Source organism: Salmo salar, chromosome ssa10 (genome assembly GCF_905237065.1).
Source record: "Salmo salar chromosome ssa10, Ssal_v3.1, whole genome shotgun sequence".
Lineage (NCBI taxonomy): Eukaryota > Metazoa > Chordata > Actinopteri > Salmoniformes > Salmonidae > Salmo > Salmo salar.
The window spans coordinates 92310592-92336744 of record NC_059451.1 but is presented as its reverse complement, the minus strand read 5'-3'; the positions used below and the strand labels follow the sequence as shown (position 1 = coordinate 92336744).

The 26153-nt window shown below is 42.9% G+C and overlaps 1 protein-coding gene across 10 annotated transcripts; it reads right to left on the bottom strand.

The window, feature by feature from the left end:
* Positions 1–5515: 5515 nt before the first annotated feature.
* On the bottom strand, positions 5516–24837 carry LOC106561185 (telomere repeats-binding bouquet formation protein 1). Of its 10 annotated transcripts, none has more exons than XR_006757024.1 (21): positions 24535–24837; positions 21665–21746; positions 21445–21555; positions 21197–21325; positions 20978–21109; positions 20480–20540; positions 20180–20298; positions 19930–20058; positions 19283–19435; positions 18901–19032; positions 18612–18737; positions 18299–18441; positions 15439–15822; positions 14677–15134; positions 14490–14560; positions 12808–13155; positions 12595–12714; positions 7204–7283; positions 6934–6978; positions 6139–6404; positions 5516–6000 (listed from the first exon to the last, which is right to left on the bottom strand). XR_006757024.1 is itself a non-coding variant. In XM_014124860.2 (21 exons), exons 2-21 carry the CDS (start codon positions 21699–21701, stop codon positions 5959–5961), a joined length of 2976 nt encoding a protein of 991 aa, XP_013980335.2. In that variant the 5' UTR covers positions 21702–21746; positions 24535–24837; the 3' UTR covers positions 5516–5958. The 10 variants fall into 10 exon arrangements, 5 of the variants coding, with proteins under 5 accessions (XP_013980335.2, XP_013980336.2, XP_045544183.1 ...); XR_001318748.2 differs by having other exon boundaries at positions 6139–6359; XR_006757026.1 differs by having other exon boundaries at positions 6139–6326.
* Between the last annotated feature and the right edge of the window lie 1316 nt (positions 24838–26153).

Here is a 26153-nt window from a genome sequence, read left to right as displayed (position 1 = left end):
AAATCCATTATTAAAAAATGGAAAGAATATGGCACCACAACAAACCTGCCAAGAGAGGGCCGCCCACCAAAACTCATGGACCAGGCAAGGAGGGAATTAATCAGAGAGGCAACAAAGAGACCAAAGATAACCCTGAAGGAGCTGCAAAGCTCCACAGTGGAGATTGGAGTATCTGTCCAAAGTACCACTTTAAGCCATACACTCCACAGAGCTGGGCTTTATGGAAGAGTGACCAGAAAAAAGCCATTGCTTAAAGAAAAAAATAAGCAAACACGTTTGGTGTTCGCCAAAAAGCATGTGGCAGACTCCCCAAACATATGGAAGAAGGTACTCTGGTCAGATGAGACTAAAATGTAGCTTTTGGCCATCAAGGAAAATGCTGTCTGGTGCAAACCCAACACCTCACATCACCCTGAGAACACCATCCCCACAGTGAAGCATGGTGGTGGCAGCATCATGTTGTGAGGATGTTTTTCATTGGCATGGACTGGGAAACTGGTTAGAATTGAAGGAATGATGGATAGAGCTAAATACAGGGAAATTCTTGAGGGAAACCGGTTTCACTCTTCCAGAGATTTGAGACTGGGACGGAGGTTCACCTTCCAGCAGGACAATGATCCTAAGCATACTGCTAAAGCAACACTCGAGGGGTTTAAGGGGAAACATTTAAATGTCTTGGAATGGCCTAGACCAATGCCCAGACCTCAATCCAATTAAGAATCTGTGGCATGACTTAAAGAATGCTGTACACCAGCGGAACCCATCCAACTTGAAGGAGCTGGAGCAGTTTTTCCTTGAAGAATGGGCAAAACTCCCAGTGGCTAGATGTGCCAAGCTTATAGAGACATACCCCACGAGACTCGCAGCTGTAATTGCTGCAAAAGGTGGCTCTACAAAGTTTTGACTTTGGGGGGGGGGGTGAATAGTTATGCATGCTCAAGTCATGTTTTTTGTCTTATTTCTTGTTTGCTTCAAAATAAAAAATATTTCTTCATGCATCGCGCCGACAGAAATAAACATATCTCTGGGAAGAATAAGGGCGGGGGTATATGCTTCATGATCAACAACTCATAGTGTAACCATAACAACATACAGGAACTCAAGTCCTTCTGTTCACCTGACCTAGAATTCCTTACAATCAAATGCCAACCATATTATCTCCCAAGAGAATTCTCGTCAGTTATCGTCACAGCTGTGTATATACCCCCTCAAACAGATTACACGATGGCCTTCAATAAACTTCACTGGACTCTATGTAAACTGGAAATCATATATCCTGAGGCTGCATTTATTGTAGCTGGGGATTTTAACAAAGCAAATTTGAGAACAAGGCTACCTAAATTCTATCAGCATATTGATTGTAGCACTCGCGCGGACAATACACTGGACCACTGATACTCTAACTTCTGCAGTGCGTACAAGGCCCTCCCTTCAGCAAAACCGACCATGACTCCATCTTGCTCTTACCGTCCTATAGGCAGAAACTCAAACAGGATGTACCCGTGACTAGAACCATTCAATGCTGGTCTGACCAATCGGAATCCACGCTTCAAGATTGAGAATAACATCAATCTATATGTTGACTCGGTGAGTGAGTTTGTAAGGAAGTGCATTGGAGACTTTGTACCCACTGTGACTACTAAAACCTACCCTAACCAAAAACCTTGGATGGATGGCGGCATTCATGCAAAACTGAAAGCGCGAACCACCGCATTTAACCATTGAAAGAGGACTGGGAATATGGCAGAATATAAACAGTGTAGTTATTCCCTCCGCAAGGCAATCAAACAAGCAAAATGTCGGTATAGGGACAAAGTGGAGTCACAATTCAACAGCTCAGATGCGAGACATATGTGGCAGGGTCTACAGGAAATTACGGACTACAAAAAGAAAACCAGCCACGTCAAGGACACCGGCGTATTGCTTCCAGACAAACTAAACACCTTCTTTGCAAGCTTTGAGGATAATACAGTTCACCAACGCGGCACGCTAACAAGTACTGCGGGCCCCCCCTCTCCTTCTCCGTGGCTGACGTGAGTAAGACATTTAAACGTGTTAACCCTTGCAAGGCTGCTGGCCCAGACGGCATCCATAGCCGCGTCCTCAGGGAATGCGCAGACCAGCTGGCTGTTTACAGACATATTCAATCGCTCCCTATCCCAGTCTGCTGTCCCCACATGTTTCAAGATGGCCACCATTGTTCCTGTACTCAAGAAAGTAAAGATAACTGAACTAAATGACTATCGCCCTGTAGCACTCACTTCTGTCATCATCAAATGCTTTGAGAGAGTAGTCAAGGATTATATCACCTCCACCTTACCTGCCACCCTAGACCCACTTCAGTTTGCATACTGCCCCAACAGGTCCACAGACGATGCAATCGCCATCACACTGCCCTATCCCATCTGGACAAGAGGAATACCTATGTAAGAATGCTGTTCATTGACTACAGCTCAGCATTCAACACCATAGTACCATCCAAGCTCATCATTAAGCTCGAGGCCCTGGGTCTCGACCCCGCCCTGTGCTCTTGGGTCCTGGACCTTCATGGGCCGCCCCTAGGTGGTGAAGGTAGGAAACAACATCTCCACTTCGCTGACCCTCAACACTGGGGCCCAACAAGGGTGTGTGCTCAGCCCCCTCCTGTACTCCCTGTTCACCCATGACTGTGTGGCCATGCAAGTCTCCAACTCAATTATCAAGTTTGCAGATGATACAACAGTAGTGGGCTTGATTACCAACAACGACGAGACAGTCTACAGGGAGAAGGAAAGGGCACTCGGAGAGTGGTGTCAGGAAAACAACCTCTCACTCAACGCCAACAAAACAAAGGAGAAGATCGTGGACTTCAGGAAACAGCAGAGGGAGCGCCCTATCCCCATCAAAGGAACAGTACTGGAGAAGGTGGAAAGTTTCAAGTTCCTCGGTGTACACATCACAGACAAACTGAAATGGTCCCCCCACACAGACAGTGTGGTGAAGAAGGCGCAACAGCACCTCTTCGACCTCAGGAGGCTGAAGAAATTTGGCTTGTCACCTTAAACCCTGACAAACTTTTACAGATACACAATTGAGAGCATCTTGTCGGGCTGTATCACCGCCTGGTACGGCAACTGCACCGCTCTCAACCGCAAGGCTCTCCAGAAGGTGGCGCGGTCTGCACAACACATCACCGGGGGGCAAACTACCTGCCCTCCAGGACACCTACAGCACCCGATGTCACAGGAAGGCCAAAAAGATCATCAAGGACAACAACCACCCAAGCCACTGCCTGTTCACCCCGCTACCATCCAGAAGGGAAGGACAGTACAGGTGCATCAAAGCTGGGACAGAGAGACTGAAAACAGCTTCTATCTCAAGGCCATCATACTGCTAAACAGCAATCACTAACTCAGAGAGGCTGCTACCTACATAGACTCACTAGTCACTTTAAACAATGCCACTTTAATAAAGTTTACATACCTTACATTACTCATCTCATATGTATATACTCTTCCTTAAACCATCTATTGCATCTTGCCTATGCCGCTCGGCCATCGCTCATCCATATATTTACATATTCTTATTCCATCCCTTTAGATTTGTGTGTATTAGGTAGTTGGGGAATTGTAAGATTACTTGTTAGATATTACTGCACTGTCGGAACTAGAAGCACAAGCATTTCGCTACATTTGCATTAACATCTGCTAACCATGTGTATGTGACCAATACAATTTGATGTGATTTGAGGTAGCAATATTGATGTTACTCATATTTACGTTACACAGGAAACAGAAACCAATTGATACTTACCTTATTTATGTACTGGATGTGCTGGTTGACAACATGCATAGTAAAGATTACTTAACTATATATCTTTGTCATGATTACAACACAAAGCATATTGAAACACTGGTCTTTTTAATTAGAAGACGTAGTGATAGCTAGCTAGAAACGTATGTAGACTAATGATATACAGTTGTCTCTGACTGGGAGTTGCTAATAGCACTTCATTATTAGTTATCTTAAGTAAAAAAAAAAAATCAAGATTCCTGATCATCAGGAGACATAATTGGAGCTCCCGAGTGGCGCAGCAGTCTAAGGCACTGCATCTCAGTACTAGAGGTGTCACTACAGACCCTGGTTCGATTCCAGGCTGTATCACAACTGGCCGTGATTGGGAGTCCCATAGGGCAGTCCACAATTGGCCCAACATCGTTAGGGTTTGGCTGGGGTAGGCCGTCATTTTAATTAAGAACTTATTCTTAATTGACTTGCCTAGATTGAAATCAGAATTGTCAAACAGTTCTGAGAGCAGAACCCTCTCCCAGATATCACAGGAGTGTTGAATGGACAATTGACTCAACAGGCTCTTCTCACTAACATCAGAACCAAAGACCACTTACTGGTAAAGCTACAATTATACTGAACAAAAATCGAAACGTAATATGTAAAGTGTTGGTCCCATGAGCTGAAATAAAAGATCCCAGAAATGTTCCATATGCACAAAAAGCTTACATCCGCAAGAGAGCATTTCTCCGTTGCCAAAATAATCAATCAACCTGACAGGTGTGGCATATCAAAAAGCTGATTAAATACCATGATCATTACACAGGTGCCCATTGTGCTGGGGACAATAAAAGGCCACTCTAAAATGTGCAGTTTTGTTACACAACACAATACCATAGATGTCTCAAGGTTTGAGGGAGCGTGCAATTGGCATGCTGTCTGCAGGAATGTCCACCAGAGCTGTTGCTAGGCAATTGAATGTTAATTTATCTACCATAAGCCGCCTCCGTCATTTTAGAGAATTTGAAAGTACATCCAACCGGCCTCATAAACGCAGACCAAGTGTAACCACGCCAGCCCAGGACCTCCACAACCGGCTTCTTCACATCCAGGATGGTCTGAGGGTGCTGAGGAGTATTTCTGTCTGTAATAAAGCCCTTCTGTGGGGAAAAACTCATGATTTGCTGGGCCTGGCTCCCCAGATTAAGGCCTAATGAATTTATTTCAAGTGACTGATTTCCTTATATGAACTGTAACTCAGTAAAATCTTTTAAATTGTTGCATGTTGCATTTATATTTTTTGCTCCATATAGCTTTGACATTTGCAAACGGTCAGTTCCATCAAAAGTATGAGCTCCTGCTGTTGTTTTCCCAATGAGAACACAATCCCTGTATCCAAATCCACTCATAAATACATCAAGATACAGTATTCAATGTCTGTCGGCCACTGTAACTCAAATATATCTTTCACATATCTTTTCTCCCACACGGTCTCCTATGTTTCATGCATGTTTAAACCATTCACACACATGCATTGCATAAAAAGTGTCTTAGATATTGGAGTTTAATATTAAGCTATAGAAAGCATTTCCCCTTAAGGGACAAACATAAACTCTCTAAAAGTAGAAAAAGCTGTTTTTAACCTCAAGTCAGTAAATGAACATCCTCATTGTTAATTCCCTGGAGCCTTGAGGGTCCCTGAATGAAAAAGCATTGTGTGAGATTATCAGAATGTGACTGACACACATCACTGCATACAGACACCCTTCTGTTTAATTCAATACAAACAACTTCAGGGGATGACGAGTGAACAACCATTTCAGTCTCAATCCATACATTAACAATGAACAAGAAATTATGAAAGCGTCAAGTGCAAATCACTACACAAATAATTTCCATTTTTCTATTCCAACTACTTCAAATAGGCAGCAAAATACTACTGTGTAAAAAAACAAGGTTGAGAAATACAGAACAGAGCCTTCATTAATCCTCCCATGACCATGAAATTAACATATTTCAAATATATTACAGAATTGTAAACAAAATTATGTATTTTATTTATAGTAGTACAGCATAGTAATTAATTTCAAACTGGGGACTAAATTATAGTATTTAAACTATTATTGAATATTACATTAGAGTATTTCAAATATATGACTGTGATTTATGTACAATAGACAATGTGTTCTTCTAGGATCTCATGGAGTCTGAATCCATACCCTGGGCTTTAGCCTGTTGGGAGAGAGGAAACAAAATGGAGAACAAGACCCAGAAAATTACAGAGAGCAGGGTCAGTTGAATACTCACCAACTGAAATTGAAGTCAGTGACATACATAGATTTTTGTAAAACCATTGTTGATGCCTATCACCTGCAGGCGTTTGTATTTCTTGGCCAGGTCAACGTTGGTGCGTCCCGGCTGGAACGGATAGGCCCAAAGGATGGAGTTCCAGGATGGACCAAACCGCTCTATACCTCGACACAGATAACTCTCCTCCTCACGGCTGAAGTTCCTCCTCTCCCTCCTCTGGAGATAGATAGAGGCCGCTGAAGACAGACCTGGCTCTCAAGAGCAGACAGGCTATGTGCACACTGCCCACAAAATGAGGTGGAAACTGAGCTGCACTTCCTAACCTCCTGCCAAATGTATGACCATATTATAGACACATATTTCCCTCAGATTACACAGACCCACAAAGAATTTGAAAACGAATCCAATTTTGATAAACTCCCATATCTACTGGGTGAAATACCACAGTGTGCCATCACAGCAGCAAGATGTGTGACCCGTTTCCACAAAAGGGCAACCAGTGAAAAACCAACACCCATTGTACATATAACCTATTTGTTTATTTATTTTCCCTTTTGTACTTGAATGATTTGCACATCATTACAACACTGTGTATATACATAATATGACATTTGACATGTTGTTACTCTTTTGTAAGTGTAATGTTTACTGTTCATTTTTTATTGTTTATTTCACTTTTGTTTATTATCCATTTCACTTGCTTTGGCAATATGAACATGTTTCCTATAAAGCCCCTTAAATTGAAATTGAATTGAGGGGGGGGGGGGTCAATGTACAAGGAATGTAGGAGAATGCAGGGTAAAGAACAGTGAGAGAGAGACGGACAAGAGGACATGAGACAAAACACAAACACACCTCATTGGTCATCACCCTCTTTTCCTTGGTTTTGGAACTGCTCTGCTGCAAGACAGAGAACACCATGACACACAGACCTCTGGATAACATGCCCCTACTACACACACACTGGCATAGTGGTCTCTGCTGCCACATTGCCTGGTTACTAGAACATTGGTCGTTCTATACAGTCCATCCACTATAGATTAACCTCCAATTCAACACTCACTTCTACAGACACATCTGGATATATTCACAAACTCCCGACATACACACTCATCTCTGTCTTACAGTCAAAGATGGGTTTCCAATGGACAGAGTCTTCTGCTGATCATCGATGACGGCATCTTCCCCATGATGTGTTCTTCTGTCTGTGTGTGTGTGTGTGAGAGAGAGTGAGTGAGAGAAAAAAAAGAGGGAGACAGAAAGCAAAGAACAGATGTGTCAAGCCTCATTGTGAGCAGAGACCAACAGCTCTCAGAGTTCATTGAGGTAAACAGAGACAATCAAATAAAGAGAAAATACAATCTCTCCCTCTTTTTCTTCTTCATTGGAAGTGACATTACGTCATCAGTCAGGCCTAATACAGCTGCCTGCTACCAGAACAATAGAACACAGAGAAGAGATTCACTGACCAGAGAGGGAGAAAGGGAGAAAAAAGGATAAATGGAGCATGAGAGAGAGGGGCAGAGAGTGAGCGGAGGGGGGGGGGTCATAATGTTAAGATCAAGATGGTGAAAGAAAAGAGAGAAAAAACAGAAAGAGGAGGGAAAGTGGGTTAGAGAGCGAAAGAAACAAATGTACTGACAAAGAAAGAGTGTAGTATTTCAGACATTTTTTACATTTTAGTCATTTAGCAGATGCTCTTATCCAGAGCGACTTACAGTAATGAATGCATACATTTCATTTCCCCCCCCCCCCCCTCAGTACAGACAAAGTGAAGGAGGAAACGTGCTCAAAAAGCGAAGAGTAAATCTGTGAACTGTGAATCAACACACACAGAAGCTTAGAGGTGGACACTGCTACACGATTAGAGCGCTATAACAGAGTGTAAACTAGCTAGTGAGCTGGAGTTGTACAACTGTACTGGTATAGAACAGTGTAAACTAGCTAGTGTTGTGTTATACAGCTGTAGAGGTCGGTAAAAGAGAGGTCAGTAACAGAGTTGACTAGCTATCAGCCAGTGTGAGAACAGTTCTCTGTGCTACAAGGAATACACTGGAGACCAGGAATCCTACGAAAAAAAACACACATTCAACTCGCATATTAGTTGTAACTTCATAGCAGCCTGTTACCAGCATCTAACTTAAAGGATAAATCCACTCATTAGTCCACTGTTGATACAGTCCCAAAATGTTTTGCATGTAAGCAGACAATTTTCTAAATATTGGACTTTCAAAAAGCAAAGTGTCACTGGCCACATCAACCAACCAGCCATGGAGGTACGTCACTCGCTGTGGATGTCGACAAAGGCGTCCCTGGCAACAGGGGTCTCCATGGAGATGTTGAGCCCGAAACTGACACAGACCAGAAACAGCTTTGCCGCCCTGGATCCAGAGGTTCCGGCACCTTCATCCTTGGTGGCTTCCCAATCAAGATCGGATCCGGAGGTACCTGCGTCTTCATCCTCGGCTCTGTCTCCCTCTCCGGTGGCTTCTACCTCGGGTTCAGATCCTCGGAGCTCCCAGCCTCACCAGACCGTGAGGCTGCCTGAGAGACCGGCCCATTCAACATCCCCAACTGTCATCATAGGCAGCTCTATGGTGAGAAACATCTCGGTCACCAAGGCAAAAACCCTGTGCTACCCAGGAGCACGAGTACAGGACATAACAAGGCTGCTTCTGACTGTTCTACCACAGATGCCAGGAGCTGACACTGTCGTAGTCCATGTGGGGTCAAACGACATCAGGAGGGCTAGCTCAGAACATTTGAAAATGGATTTAAAAAAACTGATTTTAGTATTAAAAGACTCCAAAAACGCCCATTAATTTCAGGTCCAGTACCACCGTTGGGCCGCCGGTGTGAAAGATTCAGCAGACTGCTGGCATTACACATCTGGCTAAAAGACCACTGTAGCTCTGCTGGAGTCACTTGTGCTGATAACTTTGACACCTTCTGGAAACAGAAGATACTCTACAGGAATGACAGAGTCCATCCAAATCATCTTGGCTCCTGGACTCTGTCCATGCATTTCAAGGCTGCGTTGAAACAATGACTGGTAAATGATCCAGGACCAGCTCAGTTAATCCCTACCATTGTGACAATGAGTCGTCATAATGCTGCATCAAATGTACATGATCTTAGGGGCATTGGCAAACACAAGTAATTTAATTTATGTACCCCTAATTGCAACGAATACATCTGTTTATCCTACAGCTATTGTAAGCAGTAATCATGAGCCTATAAACCAGAGTTACACTGTTAGCACTGAGGCGGTGTGCAGCTCACCCTGCACTATCAGCTCCAATGTAAATAACATGAGTAAGTCTACCTCTGATTAGCTTCCCAGTAAAGCATTAAAAACAATCAAGCAACCCAGAAAAGTGCTAAAAATAGCCCATATTAACATATGTAGCCTAAGAAACAAGGTCCATGAAGTCAATAACTTGCTTGTAACAGATTACATTCATATTCTGACTCTCTCTGAAACTCATTTAGATAATACCTTGATGATACAGTGGTAGTAATACATGGTTATAACATCTACCGAAAAGACAGAAATGCCAAGGGAGGCGGTGTTGCTGTCTACATTGAGAACCACATTCCTGTAAAGCTTAGACGATCTAATGTTAAATACTGTTGAAGTAATATGGCTACAGGTTCATCTGCCTCATGTGTGAAATGCTTGATAATGTACGTGATATCAACAGAGAAGTATATTTTCTGGGTGATTTAAATATTGACTGGCTATCATCCCACGGGGGACCAGTACGGGGGGGGGGAAAAGTATGAAATGTATGCATTCACTACTGTAAGTCGCTCTGGATAAGAGCGTCTGCTAAATGACTAAAATGTAAATGTAAAAATGTAAAATTAAGCTGCCCACTCAGGAAAAAACGTCAAACTGTAACCAGTGCCTGCAACCTGGATCAGGTTGTCAGTCAACCTACCAGGGTAGTTACAAACAGCACAGGAATTAAATCATCAACATGTATTGATCACATCTTTACTAACGCTGCAGATATTTGCTTAAAGCAGTATCCAAATCCATAGGATGTAGTGATCACAATATAATAGCCATATCTAGGAAAACCAAAGTTCCAAAGGCTGGGCCTAATATAGTGTCTAAGAGGTCATACAAGAAGTTTTGTAGTAATTCATATGTTGATGATGTAAATAATATTTGCTGGTCTGTGGTGTGTAATGAGGAGCAACCAGACGCTGCACTTGACACATTTATGAAACTACTTATTCCTGTTACTAATAAGCACGCATTCATTACGAAAATGTCGGTAAAAACTGTTAAATCCCCGTGGAATGATGAGGAATTTAAAAATGGTATGGTTGAGAGGGATGAGGCAAAAGGTATGGCAATTAAGTCTGGCTGCACAACTGATTGGCAAACGTACTGCAAATTAAGAAATCATGTGACTAAACTAAATAAAAAATAAACTACACTATGAAACAAAGATAAATTATATAAAGAATGATAGTAAAAAGCTTCCGGGCACCTTAAATGACATTTTGGGGAAAAAGCCAACTTGGCTCTTTCATTTATTGAATCAGATGGCTCATTCATCACAAAACCAACTGATATTGCTAACTACTTTAATGACTTTTTCATTGGCAAGATAAGCAAACTTAGGGATGACATGCCAGCAACAAACACTGACACTACACATCCAAGTAAATCTGACCAAATTATGAAAGACAAAGAATTGTACTTTTGAATTCCGTAAAGTCAATGTGGAAGAGGTGAAAAAATGGTTGTCTATCAACAATGACAAGCCACCAGGGTCTGACAATCTAGATGGAAAATTACTGAGGATAATAGCAGATGACATTGCCACTCCTATTTGCCACATCTTCCATTTAAGCCAACTAGAGAGCGTGTGCCCTCAGGCCTGGAGGGAAGCTAAAGTCATTCCGCTACCCAAGAATAGTAAAGCCCCCTTTACTGGCTCAAATAGCCGACCAATCAGCCTGTTACCAACCCTTAGTAAACTTCTGGAAAAAATGGTGTTTGACCAGATACAATGCTATTTTACAGTAAACAAATTGACAACAGAATTTCAGCATGCTTATAGGGAAGCAGACACTCAACAAGCACAGCACTTACACAAATGACTGATGATTGGCTGAGAGGAACTGATGATAAAATGATTGTGGGGGCTGTCTTGTTAGACTTCAGTGAAGCTTTTGACATTATTGATCATAGTCTGCTGCTGGAAAAATGTATGTGTTATGGCTTTACACCCCCTGCTATAATGTGGATAAAGAGTTACTTGTATAACAGAACACAGAGGGTGTTCTTTAATGGAAGCCTTTCCAACATAATCCAGGTAGAATCAGGAATTCCCCAGGTTAGCTGTATAGGCACCTTGCTAATTTGTAAATTTTTACTAAAGACATGCCATTGACTTTGAGTAAAGCTAGAGTTTCTATATATGCGGAATGACTCAACACTATACACGTCAGCTACTACAGCAACTGAAATGACTGCAACACTCAACAAAGAGCTGCAGTTAGTTTCAGAGTGGGTGGAAAGGAATAAGTTCGCCCTAAATATTTCTAAAACTAAAAGCTTTGTATTTGGAACAAAACAGTCACTGAACCCTAAACCTCAACTAAATCTTGTAATAAATAATATGGAAATTGAGCAAGTTGAGACGACTAAACTGCTTGGAGTAACACTAGATTGTAAACTGTCATGGTCAAAACATATTGATGCAGTATTGATGCAGTAGTAGCTAAGATGGGGAGAAGTCTGTCTAAAGTAAAGCAATACTCTGCCTTCTTAACAACACTAACAACAATGCAGGTCCTACAGGCCCTAGTTTTGTCACACCTTCACTACTGTTCAGTCGTTTGGTCAGGTGCCACAAAAAAGGACTTAGGAAAATTGCAATTGGCTCAGAACAGAGCAGCACGGCTGGCCCTTGGATATACTCAGAGAGCTAATATTAATAATATGCATGTCAATCTCTCCTGGCTGAAAGTAATCGGCGTCCCAAGAATTCCGATTACCAATTGTTATGAAAACTTGAAAATCAGCCCCAATTAATCGGTCGACCTCTAGTATTGACACTACTACTGGCAGCTAGTAGTGACACTACTAGTACACAGCTCGGACACCCATGCATACCCCACAAGAGGTCTCTTCACAGTCCCCAAGTCCAGAACAGACTATGGGAGGCACACAGTATTACATAGAGCCATGACTACATGGAACTCCATTCCACATCAAGTAACTGACGCAAGCAGTAAAATTTGATTTAAAAAAAAAACGGATTAAAAAACACCTTATGGAACAGCGGGAACTGTGAAGCAACACAAACATTGGAAGAGACACATGCATACACACACAATAACATACGCACTATACACACACATGGATTTAGTCATGTAGATATGTGGAAATGGTGGAGTAGGGGCCTGAGGGCACACAGTGTGTTATGAAATCTGTGAATTTATTGTAAAATAAAGGCTAACGTGTTGCCATGGTGTCTGAACATACTGTACCTCCTCTATCCTGCCCCCTGCTGGTCACAGAGGAGAGGCTCTTCATCAGACCTTTACGCAAAGGATTCCGAGTGATACCTTCACATGGACCACAGTTCTTAAGGGGAGTGAGATTCACATCTGAGAGAGAAAACGACTATATAATATATTATTGTTTTTCACAGAAAAGACAGAGGGGATATGTAAATATTTTGTTGAGATAGTGAATCTTACAGTTGTGATGAGTGTTGCGTTGTCCTCTGTTGGTTGAGTAGCTCCTCAGGAGGGTTCCTTTACAGACAGGAGTCAGACTGGCCTCTGTTACAACAGGACACAAATCCCAATTCAAATCACATCGGTGTGTGGGTGTGTTATCTCTGCAGTGATCCCAGACGCTCTGTGTCCCTTGCTGCGTCTCCCTCTGTCCAGTTGAGTGTATTTCTCTCCTCCTGCGTATATCTCGGAGGTGCTGTGTGTAGCTGTGTGTAGCCTGCTGCAGTACCAGTTGCAGGTCACAGCTGTGAGGACAATTCCTTTGGAGGCCAGGGAACGACCGGCTGGTCACCAAACCGAACACACAGCCTGGGGAGAAGGAAACAGCTGGGTGAACACGGTTTTGCTAAGAGACGGTTAAGCTTTTTTCAGAGCTATAGATAAATAGATACACTACATGAACAAAAGTATGTAGACAGCTGCTTGTCGAACATCTCATTCCAAAATCATGGGCATTAATATGGAGTTGGTCCCCCCTTTGCTTCTATAACAGCCTCCACCCTTCTGGGACGGCTTTCCACTAGTTGTTGGAACATTGCTGCGGGGACTTGCTTCCATTCAGCCACAAGAGCATTAGTGAGGTCGGGCACTGATGTTGGGTGATTAGACCTGGCTCGCAGTCGGCGTTCCAATTCATCCAAAAGGTGTTCGATGGGGTTGAGGTCAGGGCTTTGTGCAGGCCAAGTTCTTCCACACCGATCTCGACAAACTTTTTCTGTATGGACCTCGCTTTGAGCACGGGGACAGTGTCATGCTGAAACAGGAAAGATCCTTCCCCAAACTGTTGCCACAAAGTTGTAAGCACAGAATTGTCTAGAATGCTGTAGCGCTAAGATTTCCCTTCGATGGAACTAAGGGGCCTAGCCCGAACCATGAAAAACAGGCCCAGACCATTATTCCTCCACCACCAAACTTTACAGTTGGCACTATTGGGGCAGGTAGTGTTGTGCTGGCATCCGCCAAATCCAGATTCATCTGTTGGACTTCCAGATGGTGAAGTGTGATTCATCACGCCAGAGAAAGCGTTTTCAATGCTCCAGAGTCCAATGCCGGCGAGCTTTACGTCACTCCAGCCGACACTTGGCATTACGGATGGTGATCTTAGGTTTGTGTGCAGCTGGTCGGCCATGGAAACCCATTTCGTAAAGCTCTCGATGAACAGTTCTTGTGCTGACGTTGCTTCCAGACACAGTGTCGAACTCGGTAGGTAGTACTGCAAATGACAGCAGATTATTTTTACGTGCTACACGCTTCAGCAATCTGCGGCCCTATTCTGTGAGATTGCGTGGCCTTCGCGGCTGAACCGTTGTTGCTCCTAGACATTTCCATTTCACAATAACAGGACTTAAGAGTTGACCGGGGAAGCTCTAGCAGGTCAGAAATTTTACAAACTGACTTGTTGGAAAGGTGGCATCCTATGACGGTGCCACGTTGAAAGTCACTGAGCTCTTCAGTAAGCCCATTCTACTGCCAATGTTTGTCTATGGAGATCGCTTGGCTGTGTGCTCGATTTTATATACCTGTCAGCAACGGGTGTGGCTGAAACAGCCAAATACACTAATTTCAAGGGGTGTCCACATATTTTTGTATACATAATGTAGACAGTTTTGCATTGTCACTTTATCCCATTGACATTTTTGTACCTTCATCATCCAACGGTTTCTTCTGCCTGCTCATTCCTGGCTTGCCTGGAGCTGGGCACTTGAACACTTGGCTAAACCACACACCATGAGGGAGAGAAGAACGGTACACAGAATTACATTTCTTACATAACATCAACATGAAACACTTCAATAAATACAGCATTTGCATATAGTGCAGAGTGCTGACCTGTGTGTGTGTGTCTGGGAGTGTCCTTCTAGTGGACTGGAGGAGGAAGGGACTAGTGTTCCTGTCCCCAGACATACAGAGCACCTCTCATCCTCTCCATCACAGGGCTGCCCAGGGACACTGGCTCTACCAGGTCCAGCATAGCCCACGGCTGACAAAGACTGTGTGTGAGCCTGCTCTCTCATACCAAGGTGCTTGTCTCTGCGGTTCTCGGTCTGTGTGTGTGATGCTGTGTTTTTGCCTTTCTCTGTGAGTGTGTTTGTGTAGAGAGGATAACTATTTCTCTTAGCTGCCAAGCCCCTGTCCCTTTCCTTCTCTGGTTGTGTGTTTCCAAGTGTGTAAACGTGCAGCGTGGTGTGCCTTTGTGTGTGTGTTCTCTTCTCCCTCTCACTCTCTCTGCTGCGGCTGGGTTTCTGAGGCTCCTCACTGGTTTGGAATATCTGTCTCCTTACACGCTTCTGATCAAAACAAACAAACAAACACACACACACACACACACACACACACACACACACACACACACACACACACACACACACCTTGACACAAGAGAGTCAGTGGGCTTGGAGAGCCTAGTAGTGTCTGTTAAATAGATTGGTCCTGTCCAGAAACAACATATCAGAGGGCAAGGTGGAGCTACCATATTGCTTATTATACCTATCCAATTCCTTCAGATTGACATGACGTCCACTAGAGGGTAGGGGTTGTTTCTGGACAGGACCATTGTGTGTGGAGTGGACCAGAGCTGTGTTAGACCCGCACCGTTAGGTCCTGCTCTCTGTTTGTGGGTTGATTCTCCTCTAGGAGTCTATGGTGTAGATCCTCTCTCTCTCCATCTCCACCCCTCCCCACTAGAACCGGCCGGACTGGGGTCTGTTCACAGGACATCCCCCTCTCTTCTCCTCTTTCCTCCTCTCTTCTCTCTTGACCCCAACTCTCTACTCCTCTCCAACGCTCCTCTCTTTCCTCACACCTCCTGCCTCCATTCCACTCCTGGTATGGTAAAGAGGTGTGGTGAGGGGGTAGGGATAAGGATGGGGGTAGAGGTAGGGGTAAGAGTAGCTCCTTCCTCCCCCATTCTGCAGGGTTCTGGGGGGTTTGGTCTGGGGGGTTTGGTTCAACCCCCTCCCACTCCTCCTCCGCTCCCTGTTCAACAACCCGAACACACACACACAAAGGCTTGCTGTTTAAGGGGTGTGCATGTGGATGAGTGAGTGAGTAAGTCAGTGGGAGTGAGAGTATGCATGCCTGTATGAGGAGAAGTGTGATGTTTGCAGTGCCTTTGTAAAGCTTGATATATATGTGTGTGTGTGTGAGCGTTGAATATTTTCCTGGTATTTTACAAATGTTCCATCCCGAGAATCAATCTCTTTTCTCCCAGATAAACTTGCCAAAACCGGCAGTGTCATTCCAAAGCATATTAATATTAATCACTCACTCATTACTTTACCTTTATTTAACTAGTTAAGTTAGTTAAGAACAAATTCTTATTTTCAATGACGGCCTAGGAACAGTGGGTTAACTGCCTTGTTCAGGGGCAGAACGACAGATTTGTACCTTGTCAGCTCAGGGATTCGAACTTGCAACCTTTCGGTTACTAGTCCAACGCTCTAACCACTAGGCTACCCTGCCGCCCCTATGTCTGGATTTGATTAGAGCTTTGATCTAAAATTCAAACCTGATGCTACCTGAGCCATGCATTAAATACATTTAATGAGGCCTACATTAAAAATAGCCCAAATGATTGCGCTATTATCCAATGCATATAGCCTATGACATAGGCTACTGCACATTACACAAGACAGAAAAACATAAAAGCCCATAGATGTAGCTAAGCTATATGCTCTCTTAGGTAAATACATGAAACTAGCTCCAGTAGGCTAATCTTTCTGAGTGTGAACTGCATTACTGCACTGTAATATACTGTATTAGATGGACACACATTATTCAAACCATGATAAAACAGGGAGAGAACATGCAATTCTGGTGCAGCACATGCGGCCTACAAAGTTACAAGTATAGGCTAGAGAATTAGATTTTAATTTTGAAATATAATAGGGCCTATAATAATTGTATAATTAGCAGGCTGACACATGTATACCTTTCATAATACAGTATTTCCCCTAATGTTATTAGCCTACCTCTATCGTGGCTTCATTTCTTCCTAGCTTTCAACAGTTAAATTAAATAAGTTTTGTTGTCCTGATCTTCATCATTTTAATGACATCGTTTAATAATATAGGACTATAATTAGATGCAGAAGGCTTTCACTTCTCTTCACGAAGATTTAAGTTCTTATTTTTATTTGTTTGATTGAATGGTTATTGGTCTGGATAAATAATTGCTATAGCCTACCGCCATCGTGCGTTCGCTCTTCTTTCAAACTACCTGTGAGTTCTATTGGCTGATGTATTTAACATTCAGCAAACAAGAGCTTGCATCCCTCTCCGAATAGTCTATTGGTATAAGAAATGCTAAAATAATTATGTCCAGAAAGCTATTCTAGTCTAGATTTTCCTGCATGGGAGAAGCCAGTGGAGCACAGGTGCGTTTGTATTGCACAAGAGACAGAGGCTATAAGTTAGAAGCGTATTATGCATAACCCATCATTAATTAGCTAAATATAAGGCTAATACTGCATTGAATGCATTACCTGAAAGAGGTAGGCTAGGACATCTATATATAGGGCTATATATCAATTTATGTTTTTTATTTAACCTTTATTTAACTAGGCAAGTCAGTTAAGAACAAAATCTTATTTACAATGACGGCCTACCAAACTGGGTGGTTCTAGCCCTGAATGCTGATTGGCTGAAAGCTGGGTTATATCAGACAGTATATCACGTGTATAACAAAACATTTATTTTTAATGCTCTAATTATGTTGGTAACCAGTTTATAATAGCAATAAGGCACCTCGGGTGTTTGTGATATATGCCAATATACCATGGCTAAGGGCTGTGTCCAGGCACTCTGCATTGCGTCGTGCATAAGAACAGCCCTTAGCCGTGGTAAATTGGCCATATACCACACCCCTGGTGCTTTATTGCTTAACTAGAACATGATTATCTATTTTGGATGCAATTTGAATGGAGTTAATGGAGAGAAAGACAGAGTGCTTGGGTGTGCACTGATTTAAAGCAACGATATTCCATTGACTCTGCAGCTGAAAAAATGTTTTAAAAGTATTTACAATTAAAAAATAAGGTGACCCCCGAAAGCCAGATGGAGATGGTAAATTAGATGCGCATTCATTCTTTATATTACTGTAGCATAGACTATGCTGCAGCAAATGTAGGCCTACAGCACCTGTCACCAGAAAAAAAGTTACCATGATGAGATGATAGGTCTACATGCATTGTGAACTGTGCTCCATACTGAGACGGGCTGTGTGTCCCCACCCTGAGTGTTGATAATTAATCATGCAGAGGCCATAAAGAAGACAGATTTAGACATTGCATATAATTTAACAGTTCCATTTCATGCCATGCTGTTCATATAAATAATTGATTATAATTTACCAGTTTCTCACAGTTATTTATCCCGGGAAAAGAGAATGGTTTTGGGCGGTAATCCCGGTAACCGGGTTCCCGCCATGTATATGTGTGTGTGGTGTAATATACCTGAGCCTGTTGTCTCTCCAGCTGGTTGATCCTGTGCAGCATGTCTCGTGCTGACCTCCAGTACCCCTCCATGTCCACAGGGGGCTCTAGCTCCGCAGTCTGACCCTGAGACTCCCCATGGACCGCACCACGCAGAAACACAGCTGGGAGGACAGGGAGGAGAAGAATGAGAGGAAAGAAAATGCTATGGACATTATGAAATGGGTAGACTCACTTCAACACTGACATTTTCATACAGGTCTGTCTGTGTGTGTGTGTGTGTGTGTGTGTGTGTGTGTGTGTGTGTGTGTGTGTGTGTGTGTTGTGTGCTCACAAGCCTGTTTGCAGGTCTGCAGTATGAAGGCAGCAGCCTTCCTGAGCTCTTCGCTGGTAGACTCAGTCAGTAGAGTGATGATGAGGGACAGACCTCCACACTGTAACAACTGAGACCGGTGATCCTCTAGAGGATAGAAGGGGGAGAATTGTATTAAATAAATACTGTAGTTATCACAGTTATTACTGTGCAGTTAACATTGTTGTAATAAATTAATGTTTTCTTTGGAATTGTAAGATGTGCTTTCGTCATTATTTGTTGCAAATAAAGCTGTGCGTCCCGGCCATACCAGAGGCCTCAGTGCAGTGTCCCAGGGTGAGTATGACAATGAGCCTGTCTTGGGGCTCCAGGCTGCGGCTGGACAGCAGGGAGTGGAGCTGAGGAACCAAACCATAACCTGCCAGACCTGACGCCAACACAGCTACGCACAGTAGGGGGAGAGAGGAGAAAATGGACAGGTTACCTAAGGAGAGCTGGTTTACATGGCTGTATGAGTGAGTGAGTGAGTGAGTGAGTGAGTGAGTGAGTGAGTGAGTGAGTGAGTGAGTGAGTGAGTGAGTGAGTGAGTGAGTGAGTGAGTGAGTGAGTGAGTGAGTGAGTGAGTGAGTTCTACACCGCCCTAGCGGTAGGAGAGAGGGGTTGATTTGGGATTCAGGGAGAGAGTCACTCACGGTTGTCAATGATGCAGGCTGACAGGGTCTTGGTCATGATGACAGACAGCTGACAGGCCAATGGGCTGTGGGCGGCATCAGAGACTAAGCGAATCAGAGTGAGTGTCAGAGTTCCGAGCCCGCCGACTGTGGAAAAACTATCCTGAGCACAATCTGTGAGAGGGGTAGAGAGAGAGAGAGAGTGGGAGACACAGAGATAGGAGATGAATACAGAATAATGAGTGTTCAACAGATAACCCAAAACCGTCCTACTAGAGGCTACACTGTAGCCTCTACAGACTAAAGGCCTGCATCCATCCTTCCTTAACACCAAGGAGAGAAAGAGAGATATAAACCTTCATTTGAACAGTTACCAAAATGCTCTAGGACACTAATCTCTACAGACTGAAGGTCTGCATCTATCTTTAAGATCTTTGCCTGGCCGTCATAGAAATAGAAACAACACTACACTTATAAAACTACTCGGATTACAATTACAAACCGTCCATTGCAAAAGCAACCTAAGTATTCTGTGTGTGACAAGACAACTCAAGAAAATCTGTTAAAAAGGCTAACATACCTTTTCAATCACAAGATACTGATACATACAGTATGTAAGTAACTGACTCTAAACATTAGTGTCAGTGAATCATCCCTGTTTTACTCACGGTTGTTGGCGACAGTCATGGATATAAAGGAGCAGATGGGCTGAACCATCTCTGTGTGGGGGTGAGAGAGCTGCTGCAGCCAGCCCTTGACCAGGGGGAAGGCTGACACACACATACGCTGGCTCTCCTCTAGGGAAAGAACATTTTTCTTCTTCCACCAAGCTACACACATGCATGCATAACCACCCTTGTTTATTTAATGTACAGCTGCATAGAACACTGTACAAGGACACAAATACACACACGTTACCATTCTGGGGGTTGTTGACACAGCCACAGAGAGCACTGGACACAGAGGTCCAGAGTTGGAACAGCTGAGTGACGTTAGCAGGTCTCACTGTGGCCTCGCCAGAGAGAGGGAAACTAGTCCTGGGGAGAGAAACAAACATCAATCAACCTGAATTGGAGTTGTCCTGTACGGTTTTACTTTAATACAATGTCATCAGCTGCTTACCTCTTGACCATGCAGGTCTTGATTGTAAAAGATAATTAGTTGTCTATTTCGACCCATGTCTGCCGGAAACCCAGTGTGGTGCATTTCAGTGTTTACCTGAACAAGTCCAGCAGGATATCCAGACAGCCCGAGGTCTGAGCGAACGTCTGGCCAGACCCTGAAGCAGCACACACACAATTAACCATATTTGTATGTACAATATATATAGCCTAGTGCTTTTCACATTAACATCAATAAAGCCTTGTTCACACTGGAGGTTTTGAAGTGACTCAAATCCTTTTTTTTTTTGCATATCCAAATCTATAATTTTTCCTGCAAAACTGATTTGAGCATTAAGCGTGAACAAGGCTTAGGTGCTTCACAGTAACCCAGCTTAGACTTCAAAAATCAAGCAGTAGTACAGTGGCAAGGAAAAACTCCCTGGAAGGTAGAAACCTTGAGAGGCACTAGACAGGGAGCCCCATCCTCCTCTGGCTGTACCAGGTAAAACACCTGCCTGTCATGACAATCACCCCCTGTCCGAAATCAGCTCTCAACCCTCAATCCCAGCAGGACCAAAGAAACCCAAAGTCAGTTTTTCCTGTCTGCTCTTACTGTTGTTGGCGACGAGGACAGAGAGCAGGTAGACAGCTACTCTCCTCTGGGTCAGTGGGCTGTCCTGCTGCATCAGACACTCTGCCAGATCACTGAATGTCTCCCTCCTACACAGGGCCTGCTTACAGTACACTGCACATACACACGTGTTTACAATACACGTACATCAGCATCAGAGAGAAACTGCTTAAAGTACACTACCAACATATACACACACACCATTGGCCTCCGCCAGCATTCCCAGTGTGAACTGAGCAGTCTCCCTGACCTCTGAGTGAGCACTGGATTTAGAGAGGTTGTGCACAAACACCACTCCTCCCATCTCTCTGAAGAAGTCCACATTCTCTTCTGAAACAGAGAAAATCAGTAACATTACATTACTATTAGTGATTCATTTATCTATTAAATCGATCTACAGAAGATTTGCTGTTTGTGTGGGCGTGTGTGTGTGTGTGTGTGTGAGAGACCTCTCTGTTGACAGATGGAGTAGATGGTGAAAAGAGCTTGTTTCTGTGAAGCAGGACATTTCATCTGGTACTTCAGACACTCAAGCAACAAACTCAGATCTGTCTTTGTGGCTGTAAAGTAGAAAAAGACATTTAAAAAAAGACAAACCAAACAAATAAATGAACAAAAACATAAAGTAGTGTCATGTGTAACATATAAAAGTCCAGCAATAATACTCACCATTATGTTTGCTTATGCTGGAAACATACATTTCCATCTTCAATGGATTGAGCTGCCAGGGTGGGACATGTATATGCTGGGACTGTAGGACAGATGTTGTTACCAAAGAAATATAGGCTGTATTAACCTGTGCTGTTGCTGTAACTAGCTAGCTAGCAAGAAAGTACGATCGAAGAGGTTTAGAAACTCTGTGGGATGGTGCTTTCAAAACAACTGGGAAGTCGAAAAATAAACGAGGTAAAATCACGACGTCAGTGATCTTTAGGTCGGAAACTCCGAGCTCTCTGAAGAGGCCCGAGTTGCAGACTTGGACTTCCAAGTTGGATGACCGTTCAAAACGCGTTTTCCCTCACTCTCAGTTACCAGTTGTATTTGAGGCCGGATATGTTATGAACGCGGCAGTAGTCACAGATTGTTGTCACCACCTGAGTTAGCTAACGTTAGCTATCTGCTACTAGATGTGTCACGACTCTCATGAGCGACCTTGCACAAAAACCAAAAAACCCAGCTATTTAGCTACCTGTCTAGTACTTGCCAATTCATCAATACACTTCTTTAATTACAATTCAAATTAAAGCATACACTCTTACATTGTCATTTGCTGGACAGTTTATGTGTTGATGCCTATGCTGGTGCACCGGATGGAAGATTGTGGACAGCCAGTTGATGGAGAATGACTCAAATTTACCGCCACGACGCCATCGTCTCTGATTGGCCACAGTAAAGGCGCTACTTGTAGGGGTCCGAACGAAGCCAGAGCCTATTTTTTTTAAACCTAGATAACGTTAGCTAAATATCAACAGGTCAAGGTGTCTTAGCTTCAGTATTATTTACAGCAGTGTAAAATACATGGTTATGCGTTAGCCTGGGCAGCCGCTAGTGGATCTCCAGTGTCTATGTAGTTAGCTACTATAGTTACTAGTGGAGATCCATAAAGCTCACGATTTAGCCGCGAAGGCAGAGGTTGGTTAAGTTAGCAGCTGCCCAGGCTTTAGCTTGGAGTAAAACTCATGTCATTTACGTTTGCCTTGCACATTTCAGACGTTTCCTAGCTAGCTAATGTTACATTGCAACAGTAACCAGGCCAACTTGGCAGGGGTCACTTTTAGAAATCTGCATTTTCAAAACACACACCATCATAAAAATATGTTTTAATAACGCGGCATAGGCCTTGCAACATTTACGGTGATATGGCCTCTGCAGAAGTCGGCATTCATACTTCTAGCGCTTTTCCCAGCAGCTCACAGATGTGAGTTTGTGTTTATACAGGACCTCCCACCCTCACCTACCGTTAATGTGGAGCCCTAAAAATTAAGAGCCGTACGGCTAAGCCGTACAGAGTTAAATGTGGCCTCTGCGTGCTTACAATTGCATTTTCGGATCAAGCATCAATTGTCTAGTGATCCGGCATTTTTTTATTTAACCATTTATTTAACTGTACAAATTCTTATTTACAATGACGGCCAAACCTGGACGACGCTGGGACAATTGTGCGCCGCCCTATGGGACTCCCAATCACGGCCGGATGTGATTCAGCCTGGATTCGAACCAGGGACTGTAGTGACGGTTCTTGCACTGAAATGCAGTGCCTTAGGCAGCTGCGCTACCCAGGGGCGTGCAACTATAGTTTTTCACACAAAATAAAAGAATGCAAAGCTATTTGGCTAGCAACTACGCTACACGGCATAAGAAAACCAGCTAGTTTACGATGAAAGAGAAAGGTCTTTTTTGCAAACATGGCCATCAGATTTATCAGATTTATCATGTTTATCATAGAAAGAATTTAGCCAGCTACATTTTCTAGTGTTTTGCTTGAAGTTAATCTCTTATTTTAACTAGCTACCGAAGAAAATGTGTTGGTTAGCTAGCGAACTACATATCAGGGGCAAGAGGGACGTCGCACGTAACCTGTGTGGAACTAGCCACAATAGTGGCGTATGCTATTCCCTTTCAAAATAAAAGTCCACCATTTCAAAGTGATCAAACGAGTACAAATAGTGTAATCCTGCAATTTGGACTAAATAATTCTGAGCGAGGTCGGAATGTTGTTATATATATTCAACAAAAGACAATGAGAAAAGTGTACACAAAAAATTACAAATTTGTTGAAATCGGACTGTGGATGTATTAGACTTTAGAATTGCGTTGGGGCATACCACTTTGCCAGTGGCATCTAAATTGAGGGAGGACTATTTTTTTACTAAAATGTTCCCAGTACCCACCATGAGGTTGCTACAAGCTAGCCTATGATTGAAAGTTTACAAAGTAGGTGCATACAGGTCAAGAGACACATTTTAGGTTCCAGACAATGACACATGGACAGACAGTGACATTCAGTACCACCTTGCAAACTCTTGCCTGCATCTAGCTGATATAGGGTGTAATCATTAGTCCAACACTTGCAAACAAGAGTTTCTATTGGACAAATTCAGGTATGTTTATCCCTGTTTTGTTCCGTTTGCTTTATTTAAGTAACTTCCGTTTAAGAAACTTAAGTTTAAGAATCCTTTTCAACAGAATCGGTGGAATGAATACACCCCTGATCACCCGTAAACAAAGTTCACTTTCATAGCAGCCACATTGTATTCCTTCTCGCATCCATGCACTCTACTCCTCTCACCTCTTCCCTTCACTTGTGGGTTTCAATGCACAACACAGCTGTATGTGGCCAGGCAAAATAACCTTTCCAAACCAAACCGCTACACACAGCCTACATTGTTGTCACCATATTAGCTAAAGTAACATCATTGTCAGCATAGCTAATAGAACTAATGCGTTAGTAAACCCGCTACAATCATGAAGCAATGTTAGTGTACTAACATTTACCGGCGGGCCCCGGTGGCAATAAATTATTAGTACCAAAAGCTTACCTTGACTTGGAAGAGTTCCAGTGTTGTGTTAGAAAGTCATAGCCAGCTAGCTAACATAGCATCCCTCTGTTTGAGCAGGGTGTTTCAGTAGGCTAAACTAGCTAGTTGCATTTGCTAGCTAAGTAAGTGAAACTGAAAGTGTTTTTTTTATTTTTAAATCTCTCTATTTCTCTCTTGCTTCTCCTTAATTTTGGAAGAAATGTATTTGTTCAAAACTGTTTAACCATTGTATTTCTTTCTCTTTGGGTCAACTACCTCCTGATAGCTAGCTGTAACTAATGCTTTCAGTACTAGATTAATTACCTGATCCATTGATTGGGTGGACAACATGTCAGTTCATGCTGCAAGAGCTCTGATAGGCTGGAGGATGTCCCCCGGAAGTTGTCATCATTACTGTGTACTGTAAGTCTATGGAAGGGGGTGAGAACCATGAGCCTCCTAGGTTTTGTGTTGAAGTCAATATACCCAGAGGAGGACGGAAGCTAGCTGTCCTCCGGCAACACCATGGTGCTACCCTACAGAGTGCTGTTAAGGCTACTGTAGACCTTCTTTGCATAATAGTGTGTTTTAATCAGTTATTTGGTGATGTGATTATATTTAGAATAGTTTTATCTTAAAAGGATAACTTTCTAAATGTTTTACCATTTTAATATTTATGAAATTCACTGAGGAGGATGGTCCTCCCCTTCCTCCTCTGAGGAGCCTCCACTGTTCTATGCACTGTACAGCCTTACCTATGGATCTTGGGTCCATGAATTGGGATATCAGCCTACTCAGTGACACCCACAGATTACAATTCTGAAGAGTTTACACAAATATTAGCGCTGTAGCTCATATTAGGGAACTTTAACTGTGTGAAATCGCCTCATTATTCAGACTATTGTGCATATTGAACATTCATATTACAATGTACAACCTTACCTATAGATCTTAAGTCCATGAAATGGGGTATCAGCCTACTCAGTGACACCCACAGAACCCAACTGTGAAGAGTTTTCTTACTGCAGGACTTTGCAACCAGTGTGAAATGATCCACATTAAAGGGAATAAAAAATTAAACTTCATATTCATCATCTCCAGCGACATCCCAACATCAACAAGTTTGAGTACAAGTTTGGACACACGTACTCATTCAAGGGTTTTTCTATCTTTTTTAAAACTATTTTCTACATTGTAGAATAATAGCAAAGACATCAAAACTATGAAATAACACATATGGAATCATGTAGTAACCAAAAAAGTGTTAAACAAATCAAAATATATTTTAGATTTTAGATTCTTCAAAGTAGCCACCCTTTGCCTTGATGACAGCTTTGCACACTCTTTGCATTCTCACAACCAGCTTCATGGGGTAGTCACCTGGAATATAAAATCACAAGATACACACGCACACTGATGTCATTGGAAACACTGATCTTCCTCTATCTTTTTTTACTACAAAACATAGAAACACACCATTTTAACTTATGTTGATGTTGGGGTGGGGCTGGAGATGATGAATATGAAGTTGCATTTTTTTCTTTAAGCGCACCAGTCAACATACTATGTTTTGAATCTAATCAAATATTATTTGTTTCATGCTTCACAAGTAAACAGGTGTAGACTAACAGTGAAATGTT

Coding starts and splice junctions, on each gene's coding strand:
- LOC106561185 (XM_014124860.2), bottom strand. CDS start 21,701: ATGGAAATGTATGTTTCCAGCATAAGCAAACATAATG. Junction 20,059..20,179: donor TGTCAACAACCCCCAGAATG/GTAACGTGTGTG, acceptor TTCTTTCCCTAG/AGGAGAGCCAGCGTATGTGT. Junction 19,033..19,282: donor AGCCTGCATCATTGACAACC/GTGAGTGACTCT, acceptor TACTGTGCGTAG/CTGTGTTGGCGTCAGGTCTG.